The sequence below is a fragment of the Somniosus microcephalus genome, chromosome 10 (assembly GCF_052327205.1).
Source record: "Somniosus microcephalus isolate GS21.2 chromosome 10, FLI_Smic_1.0, whole genome shotgun sequence".
Taxonomy (NCBI): domain Eukaryota; kingdom Metazoa; phylum Chordata; class Chondrichthyes; order Squaliformes; family Somniosidae; genus Somniosus; species Somniosus microcephalus.
In genome coordinates this window covers 5,644,560-5,656,565 of record NC_140996.1, presented here as the reverse complement: position 1 = coordinate 5,656,565, position 12,006 = coordinate 5,644,560, and the positions used below count along the sequence as shown (strand labels likewise).

General features: G+C 50.5%; 1 protein-coding gene across 1 annotated transcript in view; it reads right to left on the bottom strand.

Annotated features, from left to right (window-relative positions):
- The window catches only part of rasa3 (RAS p21 protein activator 3), a 135,152-nt gene extending 124,108 nt beyond the window's left edge, over positions 1-11,044 (bottom strand). The window contains exon 1 of the mRNA XM_085998364.1: positions 10,902-11,044. Coding sequence (XP_085854490.1) covers positions 10,902-11,005 — 104 coding nt within the window. The 5' untranslated portion in view covers positions 11,006-11,044. The remainder of the gene's footprint in view (positions 1-10,901) is intronic.
- Positions 11,045-12,006: the final 962 nt, after the last annotated feature.

The following is a 12,006-nucleotide window of genomic DNA, read 5'->3' as shown; positions in this document are numbered from 1 at the left end:
GCCGCACTGTCGGAGGGGCAGTACTGAGGGAGCGCCGCACTGTCGGAGGGGCAGTACTGAGGGAGCGCCGCACTGTCGGAGGGGCAGTACTGAGGGAGCGCCGCACTGTCGGAGGGGCAGTACTGAGGGAGCACCGCACTGTCGGAGGGGCAGTACTGAGGGAGCGCCGCACTGTCGGAGGGGCAGTACTGAGGGAGCGCTCTACTTTCGGAGGGGCAGTACTGAGTGAGCGCTGCACTGTCGGAGGGGCAGTACTGAGGGAGCGCTCTACTTTCGGAGGGGCAGATGAGATGTTAAACCAAATTCCCATCTGCTCTCTCAGGTGGATGTAAAAGATCCCATGGCACTATTTTGAAGAAGAGCCGGGGAGTTATCCCCAGTGTCCTGGGCCAATATTAATCCCTCAATTAGCATCACTAAGCAGATTATCTGGTCATTATCACATTGCTATTTGCGGGAGCTTGCTGTGCCTAAATTGGCTGCCGTGTTTCCTACATTACAACAGTGACTGCACTTCAAACAAGTTCTTCATTGGCTGTAAAGCGCTTTGGGACGTCCTGAGGTGGTGAAAGGTGCTGGAGAAATACAAGTCTTTTCTTTTTCTTGTTCCCTGCTTAAGTACAAAGCAAAGGACTGGGTTGCAAAAAAAACTCATCATTTCCCAAACTAAACCCCTCACCTGTGCACTCCCTCCGATACCCATCCCTTTCTCCCTTAACTTTTCCCACACCCATCTCCCTCCATTGGGAAGCCCATTTTACACATTCACCAACCTCTGGCTAAAGTCATTGGCCTAGAAATTCAGTGGGCCTTGCGCCCACTTAGCGCCTAAAGAGGTCTTTTGCGCCGGCGGGGTGGTAGCGCGGAAATTGAGTGCAGCGGTATTGGCGGCGGTAGCCGTTAGCGCTGCGCCGGGACCGATGACGTCATCGGTGTGCGCGGTGGCCCGTAACGCCCCGAAACCGCGCCGATCCCCATATTTATTTGCGGCCGCCTCCTCCGAAGCGGGCGCAAACAGCGACCAGAAAACGGGGCCGTCCTGCTGCCATAGTGGGGCGCTTTAAAGCGGAAGGTGCGGCCGGCCGCTTTTTCGGCGGCCGCCTGCCCGCACCTCCTTCCCCGGCCTCCTCCACACCCCCCGCGGCATTGCCGGCTGGTTTCCGTGGAGCCCGGCACTTCTCCGTTGTGCCGGGCTCTTTTGCTGGCACTCGCGATCGGGGCTCCGGCCGTTGCAGGCACCTCCCCCTTAAGAGAAGGAGGAGGCCTGCAGTACCGCAGCCTGCCGCACCGCATCGGGTGGCGCTGCGGCAACTAGCGCGCCGATATTCAGTTGCAGCGCCCCAAACGGAGGCGGGCACACCCTGGTATAGCGCCCGCTTCCGAATTGGGGCGCAGAAGACGAATATACGGCGTGCGCTAATGCCTCCCCGCCCAGCGCTAACTTTTGGGCGCGAGCGAGCTGCCCGCGCCCAAGTGAATTTCTAGGCCATTAAATCTAATCTGTCTGAACACATTCCCCTCTCTGAACCTCAGCCCGAGCATCCCTGGCGACAGTTTGTGCCACTCTCAAACAGATTATCAGCACTCAATTTATTTATTCCTTTAAGGATCTTGATCTGAAGTCGATTGTGTCTGGCAGGGCACACACAGAACCTATAAACATGAAGATATAATCTCTGAAGTTCTTTTGAACCAATGTAATTTCCAAAAAGATCAAACTCAGACAAAACCAAATAGATCTTTAGAAAGCCGAGTTCTCTAAAAAGGGCCTAATTACATTTCAGCAAAGCTATTCAGAAGCTTCCAAAGCTCAGGCATTTTATTAACTGACAGGAATTTTCTGAATGCCACAAGCCTTGGTTCGGTGGGTAGCTCTCTCGGCTCGGATTCAGAGGTTCTGGGTTAAAATCCCACTCCAAAGACTTCAGCACATAATCTAGGCTGACACTCCAGTGCAGTACTGAGGGAGCGCCGCACTGTCGGAGGTGCAGTGTTGAGGGAGCACCTCAGTCGGAGGAGCAATTCTGAGGGAGCGCCGCACTGTCGGAGGGGCAGTACTGAGGGAGCGCCGCACTGTCGGTGGGGCAGTGCTGAGGGAGCGCTGCACTGTCAGAGGGGCAGTGCTGAGGGAGCGCTGCACTGTCGGAGGGGTAATACTGAGGGAGCACCTCACTGTCGGAGGGGCAGTGCTAAGGGAGTGCCACACTGTCGGAGGGGCAGTACTGAGGAAGCGTTGCACTGTTGGAGGGGCAGTACTGAGGGAGCGCCACACTGTCGGAGGGTCAGTACTGAGGGAGCGCCGCACTGTCGGAGGGGCCGTACTAAAGGAGTGCTGCACTGTCGGAGGGGCGGTACTGAGGGAGTGCTGCACTGTCGGAGGGGCAATACTGAGGGAGCGCTGCACTTTCGGAGGGTCAGTACTGAGGGAGTGCTGCACTGTTGGAGGGGCAGTATTGAGGGAGTGCTGCAAAGTCAGAGGGGCAGTACTGAGGGAGCGTCACACTGTCGGAGGGGCAGTACTGAGGGAGCGCCACACTGTCGGAGGGTCAGTACTGAGGAAGCGCTGCACTGTCGGAGGGGCAGTACTGAGGGAGCGCCGCACTGTCGGAGGGGCAGTACTGAGGGAGCGCCACACTGTCGGAGGGTCAGTACTGAGGAAGCGCTGCACTGTCGGAGGGGCAGTACTGAGGGAGCGCTGCACTGTTGGAGGTGCCGTCTTTCAGATGAGACATTAAGCCGAGGCTCCGTCTTCCCTTTCAGGTGGACGTAAAAGATCCCGCAGCACTATTGGAAGAAGAGTATTGTCCTGGCCAATATTTATGCCTCTACCAACATCACTAAAACAGATTGTCTGGTCAACATCACATTGCTGTTTGTGGGAGCTTGCTGTGCGCAGGTTGGCTGCCGTGTTCCCTACCTTACATCAGTGGCTACACTTCAATTATACTTCATTGGCTGTGAAGCGGTTTGAGACGTCCGGAGGTTGTGAAAAACGCTGTATAAATGCATGTCTTTTTTTCTTCTAAGAACATAAGAAACAGGAGCAGGAGTCGGCCAATCGGCCTCTCGAGCCTGCTCCGCCATTCAATAAGATCATGGCTGATCCAATCTTGTCCTCAACTCCACGTTCCCGCTCTCTCCCCCTGAGAGGGACGATGTAGACATAGAAATAGGGCGGGGGGACTGTGATATGCTCGAACATATTAACATCGAGAGGGAGGAGGTATTGGCGGTTTTAGCAGGCCTAAAAATGGATAAATCCCCAGGCCCGGACGAAATGTATCCCAGGCTGCTGTGTGAGGCAAAGGAAGAGATTGCGGGGGCTCTAACACACATATTCAGAACCTCTCTGGCCACAGGGGATGTGCCAGAGGACTGGAGAACCGCTAATGTAGTACCATTATTCAAGAAGGGGAGTAGGGAAAAACCGGGGAACTACAGGCCAGTGAGCCTAACATCAGTGGTAGGAAAATTATTGGAAAAAATTCTGAGGGACAACATTAGTCTCCACTTGGAGAGGCAAGGATTAATCAGGGATAGTCAACATGGCTTTGTCAAGGGAAGATCATGTCTGACTAATTTGATTGAATTTTTTGAGGGGGTGACTAGGTGTGTGGATGAGGGTAGTGCAGTGGATGTGGTATACATGGATTTCAGTAAGGCCTTCGATAAAGTCCCGCACAGGAGACTGGTCAAGAAGGTAAGAGCCCATGGAATCCAGGGTGCCTTGGCACATTGGATACAAAACTGGCTTAGTGGCAGAAGGCAGAGGGTGATGGTCGAAGGTTGTTTTTGTGACTGGAAGCCTGTGGCCAGTGGGGTACCACAGGGATCGGTGCTGGGTCCCTTGCTGTTTGTGGTCTACATTAATGACTTGGATATGAATGTAAAAGGTATGATCAGTAAGTTCGCAGATGATACAAAAATTGGTAGGGTGGTAAATAGCGAGGAGGGTAGTCTCAGTCTGCAGGACGATATAGATGGGTTGGTCAGATGGGCGGAACAGTGGCAAATGGAATTTAACCCGGAAAAGTGCGAGGTGATGCACTTTGGGGGGACTAACAAGGCAAGGGAATACACAATGGCCTAGAAATTGAGTTTTGGCGCAGCCAGGGCTTTAGCGCCGGAAGTTAGTGCCGGAGCTAAGTCGCGCTGGTCGGGCCCAAAATTCACCAATTCTGCGCCCAAACGGCTGCCGGCGCTGCTGAGAGCTGTTTGCGCCTGAAAACTGCCGCTACGCGCTGAATATCGGCGCTATTCCGGCGCTGCGGCGCCCGCTGCGGTGCGGCAGGTTCGGGAAGTGCAGGCCTCCTCCTTCCCTTAAGGAGGAGCTGCCTGCACCCGGCCGCGGCCCGCGAAAATCTTTTTAAAAATGAGCCCGGCACCTCGGACAAGTGCCGGGCTTGCTTCTGTTCCGGGGGGGGGGGGGGGGGGGGGGGGGAAGTCCGGGGAGGGAGCTGCGGCCAGGTGGCCGGCGGGAAAGCGGCCGGCCGCCGCGGTGCCTTTAATGCGCCGGCGCAAAGTCATGTAAGACTCTGTTGCCAGAGTCTTAGTTGCGGCTGCCACGGGCGAGGCGGCCGCAACTGAATTTCGGCGCTGGGGCCCGTCGGCATGGCAACCGGGACGCTGCGCACACCGATGACGTCATCGGTGCCGGCGCAGCGCTACCGGTCTACCGCGGCGGAAGGGCCCCAGGCAATTTCGGCGCCGGCGCCAATTGCAGCGCTAGGCCCTCTAGCGCCGCAAAATCGGCGCTAAGGGCACTGAATTTCTAGCCCAATGAATGGTAAGACCCTAGGCAAGACGGAGGGTCAGAGGGATCTGGGTGTGCAAGTACACAGATCCCTGAAGGCGGCGGAACAGATGGATAAGGTGGTAAAAAAGGCATATGGGATACTTGCCTTCATTAGCCAAGGCATAGAATATAAGAGCAAGGAGGTTATGATGGAGCTGTATAAAACACTGGTTAGGCCACAGCTGGAATACTGTGTGCAGTTCTGGTCGCCACACTACAGGAAGGATGTGATCGCTTTGGAGAGGGTGCAGAGGAGATTCACCAGGATGTTACCAGGGCAGGAGCGCTTCAGCTATGAAGAGAGACTGGGCAGATTGGGTTTGTTTTCCTTGGAGCAGAGGAGGCTGAGGGGGGACCTGATTGAGGTGTACAAAATTATGAGGGGCATAGATAGGATGGATACTAAGGAGCTTTTTCCCTTAGTAGAAGGGTCAATAACTAGGGGGCATAGATTCAAGGTAAAGGGCGGGAGGTTTAGAGGGGATTTGAGAAAGAACTTTTTCACCCAGAGGGTGGTTGGAGTCTGGAACTCACTGCCTGAAAGGGTTGTGGAGGCTGAAACCCTCACAACATTCAAGAAGCATTTGGATGAGCACTTGAAATGCCATAGCATACAAGGCTACGGACCAAATGCTGGAATATGGGATTAGATTAGACAGGGCTTGATGGCCGGCGCGGACACGATGGGCCGAAGGGCCTCTATCCGTGCTGTATTACTCTATGACTCTATGACTCTATCCCTTGACTCCCCTGTAGTTCAAATATCTGTCAATCTCCGCCTTGAATATATTCAGTGACTCCGCCTCCACAGTTCTCTGGGGTAGAGAATTCCAAAGATTCACGACCCTCAGCGAAGAAATTCCTCCTCATCTCCGTCTTAAATGGGCGACCCCTTATTCTGAAACTATGCCCCCTTGTTCTAGATTCCCCCACGAGGGGAAACATCCTCTCAGCATTCACCCTGTCAAGTCCCTCAGATTCTTATATGTTTCAATAAGATCACCTCTCATTCTTCTAAACTCCAATGAGTATAGGCCCAACCTGCTCAACCTTTCATCTCACGACAACCCCTTCATCCCAGGAATCAACCTCGTGAACCTTCTCTGAACTGCCTCAATGCAAGTATATCCCTCCTTAAATATGGAGACCAAAACTGTACGCAGTACTCCAGGTGTGGTCTCACCAACACCCTGTACAGTTGTAGCAGGACTTCCCTACTTTTATACTCCATCACCCTTGTAATAAAGGCCAACATTCCATTAGCCTTCCTAATTACTTGCTGTACCTGCATGCTAACCTTGTGTTTCCTGTACTCGGACCCCCAGACCCCTCTGTACCGCAGCATTCTGTACTCTCATTCCATTTAAATAATAATTTGCTTTTTCATTCTTCCTTCCAAAGTGGATAACCTCACATTTTCCCACATTACACTCCATCTGCCAGATTTTTGCCCACTCACTTAACCTCTCTATATCCCTTTGCAGACTCTGTGTCCTCCTCACAACTTGCTTTCCCACCTGTCTTTGTATCATCAGCAAATTTGGCTACAGTACACTCGGTCCCTTCATCCAAGTCATTAATGTAGATTGTAAATAGTTGAGGCCCCAGCACCGATCCCTGTGGCACCCCACTAGTTACTGATTGCCAACCTGAAAATGACCCGTTTATCCCGACTCTCTGTTTTCTGTTAGTTAGCCAATCCTCTATCCATGCTAATATATTACCCCCAACCCCGTGAGCTCTTATCTTGTGCAGTAACCTTTTATGCGGCACCTTATCGAATGCCTTCTGGAAATCCAAATACACCACATCTACTGGTTCACCTTTATCCACCCTGCCTGTTACATCCTCAAGCAAATTTGTCAAACACGATTTCCCTTTCATAAAACCATGTTGACTCTGCTTGATTGTCTTATGATTTTCTAAATGTCCTGCTATTACCTCCTTAATAATGGATTCCAGCATTTTCCCAATGACAGATGTTAGGCTAACTGGCCTATAGTTTCCTGCTTTCTGTCTCCCTCCTTTCTTGAATAGTGGCGTTATATTTGCAGTTTTCCAATCTGCTGGGACCTCTCCAGAATCCAGGGAATTTTGGTAGATTACAACCAATGCATCCACTATCTCTGCAGCCACTTCTTTTAAGACCCTAGGATGCAGGCCATCAGGTCCAGGGGGACTTGTCGGCCTTTAGCCTCATTACTTTGCCTAGTACTTTTCCTCTAGTGATAGAGATTGTTTTAAGTTCCTCTCTCCCTATGGCCCCTTGATTATCTATTATTATTGGGATGTTTTTAGTGTCTTCTACCATGAAGACCGATCCAAAATAATTGTTTAGAGTCTCTGCCATTTCTCCATTTCCCATTATTAATTCCCCAGACTCATCCTCTAAGGGACCAGCGTTTACTTTAGCTACTCTCTTCCTTTTTATATACCTGTAGAAGCTCTTACTGTCTGTTTTTATATTATTTGCTAGTTTACTCTCATACTCTATCTTCTCCCTCGTTATAATTTTTTTAGCCATCCTTTGCTGGTTTCTAAAAATTTCCTAATCCTCTGGCCTACCACTAATCTTCGCAACATTGTATGCCTTTTCTTTCAATTTGATGCCATCCTTAACTTCCTTAGTTAGCCACGGATGGTGCATCCTTCTCGTAGAGCCTTTCTTTCTCACTGGAATATACCTTTGCTGAGATTTATGAAATATCTCCTTAAATGTCTGCCACTGCTGATCTACCATCTTACCCTTTAATCTATTTTCCCAGTCCACTTTAGCCAACTCTGTCCTCATACCCGTGTAATTGCCTTTATTTAAGTTCAGGACACTAGTTTCAGACCCAAGTTTCTCACCCTCAAACTGAATTTGAAATTCTACCATGCTATGATCACTATTTCCTAGGGGATCCTTTACTATGAGATCATGAATTAATCCTGTCTCATTACACATTACCAGATCTAAAATAGCCTGCTCCCTGGTTGGTTCCTCAATGTATTGTTCTAAGAAACCATCCCAAATACACTCTATGAACTCGTCCTCAAGGCTACCCTTGCCAATTTGATTTGTCCAATCTATATGATGATTAAAATCGCCCATGAATATTGCAGTACCTTTCTTACAAGCCCCCATTTTTTCTTGATTTATACTCTGTCCTACAGTATAGCTACTGTTCGGGGCTGTACCAAAGAAAGCTCTCATGAGCTATGGGGCTTTCCCATTCATTCTAACAGAGGGAAAGTGGTGCAGAGCGTCCGAACTATGCACCCAAATTTTCAATACGATTTCATATTCCGCACCAGGAGACCTGATTGGTAGAATCTGTCCCACTAACCACGGGTTTAATCGCATCGGGCTGTTCATCAGGTAAAAGCAAGGATTTAAAATGCTGCATCTCACGCGTATTTGAAGTCAAAAGGTTGAAATTGTATATTGCACTGTGTGGCGGGTTCCTGAGCAAATGTGGAAACATTAGCACAATGGACTTTAGTGGTAAAACCACGTTAATCTGAGGTTTCAACAGTTGTTTCCACAAGGAAGACAATCTCAATCCTAACAAGTGAGGCTATGACCCACTGATACCCACTTAATAACTCCAACTGATCCCAGCCTTAGGTCGCCTCTAGGCTGGGGCAGAGATCGCATCACGTAGAAAGCAGGTGGGTTTACGGTTGACATACGCACGGTCCGTTTGATCGCCTGGACTGGTTCCAATCGCCTCTGGGAGTCGGAGAGGATTTTTCCACAGTTTTTTCCGCCCCTTATCGCCCCTGGTGGATGGAAACCCTGGAGAAACGGTGTAAAAGCCATTTACGAATTTTCTCCAGATCTTTTGAGAAGGCTGAGATCGTTAGATTTTTGGGGAATCGAGGGACATGGGGATCGGGTGGGAAGGTGGAGTTGAGGTCGATGATCAGCCATGATCTCATTGAATGGCGGAGCAGGCTCGAGAGGCCGAATGGCCGACTCCTGCTCCTAATCCTTATGTTCTTCCGCCAAAGTTACGGTGGCCGATCACAAGAAAACTCACGGCAAATCAATCCCAAAATGTTTCCTAAAGGATTTAAGACTTTCTTCATTACTAAGGATTCCCATAGCTTTAGGATTTCATCACTAGTTCCCACAATTAATATCAGAGATGTCTTTGTCAGGCTCCTGTAACAGCCGAGTGGCTGAATGCACCAACTGCTACGGGACTGAGCCACAGAGAGCAGGAAAGTCCCAATTACAACTCATGCTCTGGGCCAAGTCATCTGATCTCAGGGAACAGTGGCCTTGTGTTTGGGAGAAAGAATAAAGAAATAAGCTTGGGTATGTGCTCTGATCCACTGTCGGTGTCAACCTACTTGTCCGACATCCATTCCTGGACGAGCCGAAACTTCCTCCAATTAAACGCTGGGAAGGCCGAAGCCATTAATTCGGCTCCTGCCACAAACTCCGTTCTCTCCTCACCGACTCCATCCCACTGCCTGGCAACTGTCTGAGGCTGAATCAGACTGTTCACAACCTCGGCATCCTATTTGACCCTGAGTTGAGTTTCCGAGCCCCTATCTTCGCCATCACCAAGACCGCCTACTTCCACCTCCGTAACATCGTTCGTCTCCGCCCCTGCCTCAGCTCATCCGCTGCTGAAACCCTCATCCATGCCTTTGTTACCTTCAGACTTGACTATTCCAACACACTCCTGGCCGGCCTCCAACCTGTCATCTGTCCTAATATCTCCTTCTATAGCTCGGTCTCAATTTTTGTCTGATATCGCTCCTGTGAAGCACCTTGGGGTGTTTGGCTACACCCACGGTGCTATATAAATGCAAGTTGTTGTTGATCACCATCCAATGATCCCGTGGGAGAAGTGTTGCGAGGGCAGCACGGGACTCGGCCTCTTTTCATGTGGACGCTCCCCATCTAACCTCATAAGTGACTATTCATCCAAGGTACCTAGGGCTGCCAGTAATGTGAAACAACAGCAACAACTTGCATTTATATAGCGCCTTTTTCACAGGAGCGTTATCAAATAAAATTTGACACTGGGCCCCATAAGGAGATATTAGGACAGGTCAAAGATATAGTTTTTAAGGACCATCTTAAAGGAGGAGAGAGAGGCGGAGAGGTTTAGGGAGGGAATTCCAGAGCTGGGGGCCCAGGCAGCTGAAGGCACGGCCGCCAATGGTGGAGCGAAGGAAGTGGGGGATGCGCAAGAGGCCAGAATTGGAAGAGAGCAGAGATCGCGAAGGGTGTAGGGCTGGAGGAGGATACAGAGATCTCGGTGAGTTGTAGGGCTGGAGGTTACAGGGATCTCGGTGAGTTGTAGGGCTGGAGGAGGTTACAGGGATCTCGGTGGGTTGTAGGGCTGGAGGAGGATACAGAGATCTCGGTGAGTTGTAGGGCTGGAGGAGGTTACAGGGATCTCGGTGGGTTGTAGGGCTGGAGGAGGTTACAGGGATCTCGGTGAGTGGTAGGGCTGGAGGAGGTTACAGGGATCTCGGTGGGTTGTAGGCCTGGAGGAGGTTACAGAGACCTCGGAGGGTTGTGGGGCTGGAGGAGGTTACAGGGATCTCAGAGGGTTGTGGGGCTGGAGGAGGTTACAGGGATCTCGAAGGGTTGCAGGGTTGGAGGAGGTTACAGGGATCTCGGAGGGTTGTAGGGTTGGAGGAGGTTACAGGGATCTTGGAGGGTTGTAGAGTTGGAGGAGGTTACAGGGATCTCGGAGGGTTGTAGGGTTGGAGGAGGTTACAGGGATCTCGGAGGGTTGTAGGGCCGGAGGAGGTTACAGGGATCCCGGAAGGTTGCGGGGTTGGAGGAGGTTACAGGGATCCTGGAGGGTTGTAGGGCTGGAGGAGGTTACAGGGATCTCGGAAAGTTGTAGGGCTGGAGGAGGTTACAGGGATCTCGTAGGGTTGTGGGGCTGGAGGAGGTTACAGAGATAGGGATGGGTGAGGCCAGGAAACGGTCTATCAGTGGCAGTTAGCGACTTCAGAGAGAGAGATCGTCTGAGCAAATGCAAGAATGTTATTTTGATCATTGTTTTGCATTGATTGCTAAAATATTTTCCCTTCAGTAGCCAGAGAGTTACAAGTGAAATTAAAATTCAGTAACATTAAAAACATTTACCATAAGGATTTCTCCACTATTTTGGTCCTAAACACCTCCTCTTGATCCAGGTTGACCGTACAGTAGCAGTCCCTCATCTTATTTGGTCCTGGATAGGGAGGCATGTTTTTTGCTTCTCCTACAAGGCAAGAACAAAGAGCATGTAATTGGCACTGGAATCAAAACAAGAGCAACCTGGTCTCTCCAGAACTTTACACGGAGATCCCAGATGAGATCGCGCCTGAATGTCCGCTGCCGTTTTCTGTCTGCCCCATAACACAGCCACAATACAAACTGCCAAACATACCATTGCGCATTGGCAGACGGGGTTTGCCTTTCTCCAAGAGTCAGACAGTCAGGGTTCAATTTAAAGCAGAACCTACTGACAACAACTTGCATTTATACAGCGCCTTTAACATAGAAACATAGAAGATAGGAGCAGGAGTAGGCCATTCGGCCCCTCGAGCCTGCTCCGCCATTCAATGAGATCATGGCTGATCATCCAAATTCAGTACCCTGTCCCTGCCTTCTCCCCATAGCCCTTGATCCCTTTAGCCTTAAGAAATATATCCAACTCCTTTTTGAATATATTTAATGAATTTAACGTAGTAAAACATCCCACGGTGCTCCACAGGAGCGATTATCAAACAAAATTTTACACCAAGCCATTAAAGGAGATATTAGGACAGGTGACTAAAAGGTTGGTCAAAGAGGTCGGTTTTAAGGAGTGTCTTAAAGGAGGAGAGAGAGACGGAGAGGTTTAGGGAGGGAATTCCAGAGCTGGGGGCCCAGACAGCTGAAGGCACGGCCGCCAATGGTGGAGTGATGGAAATCAGGGATGTGCAAGAGGGCCGAATTGGAGGAGCGCAGAGCTTTCCGAGGGTTATGGGGCTGAAGGAGGTTACAGAGGTAGGGAGGGGCGAGACCATGGAGGGATTTGAGCACAGGACGTCCCAAAGCACTTTACAGCCAATGAAGTACTTTTGAAGTGTCATCACTGTTGTAATGTAGGAAACACGGCAGCCAATTTGGGCACAGCAAGCTCCCACAAACAGCAATGTGATAATGACCAGATAATCTGGTTTAGTGATGTTGGTTAATTGGCCCCAGGACGCCGGAGAGAAAT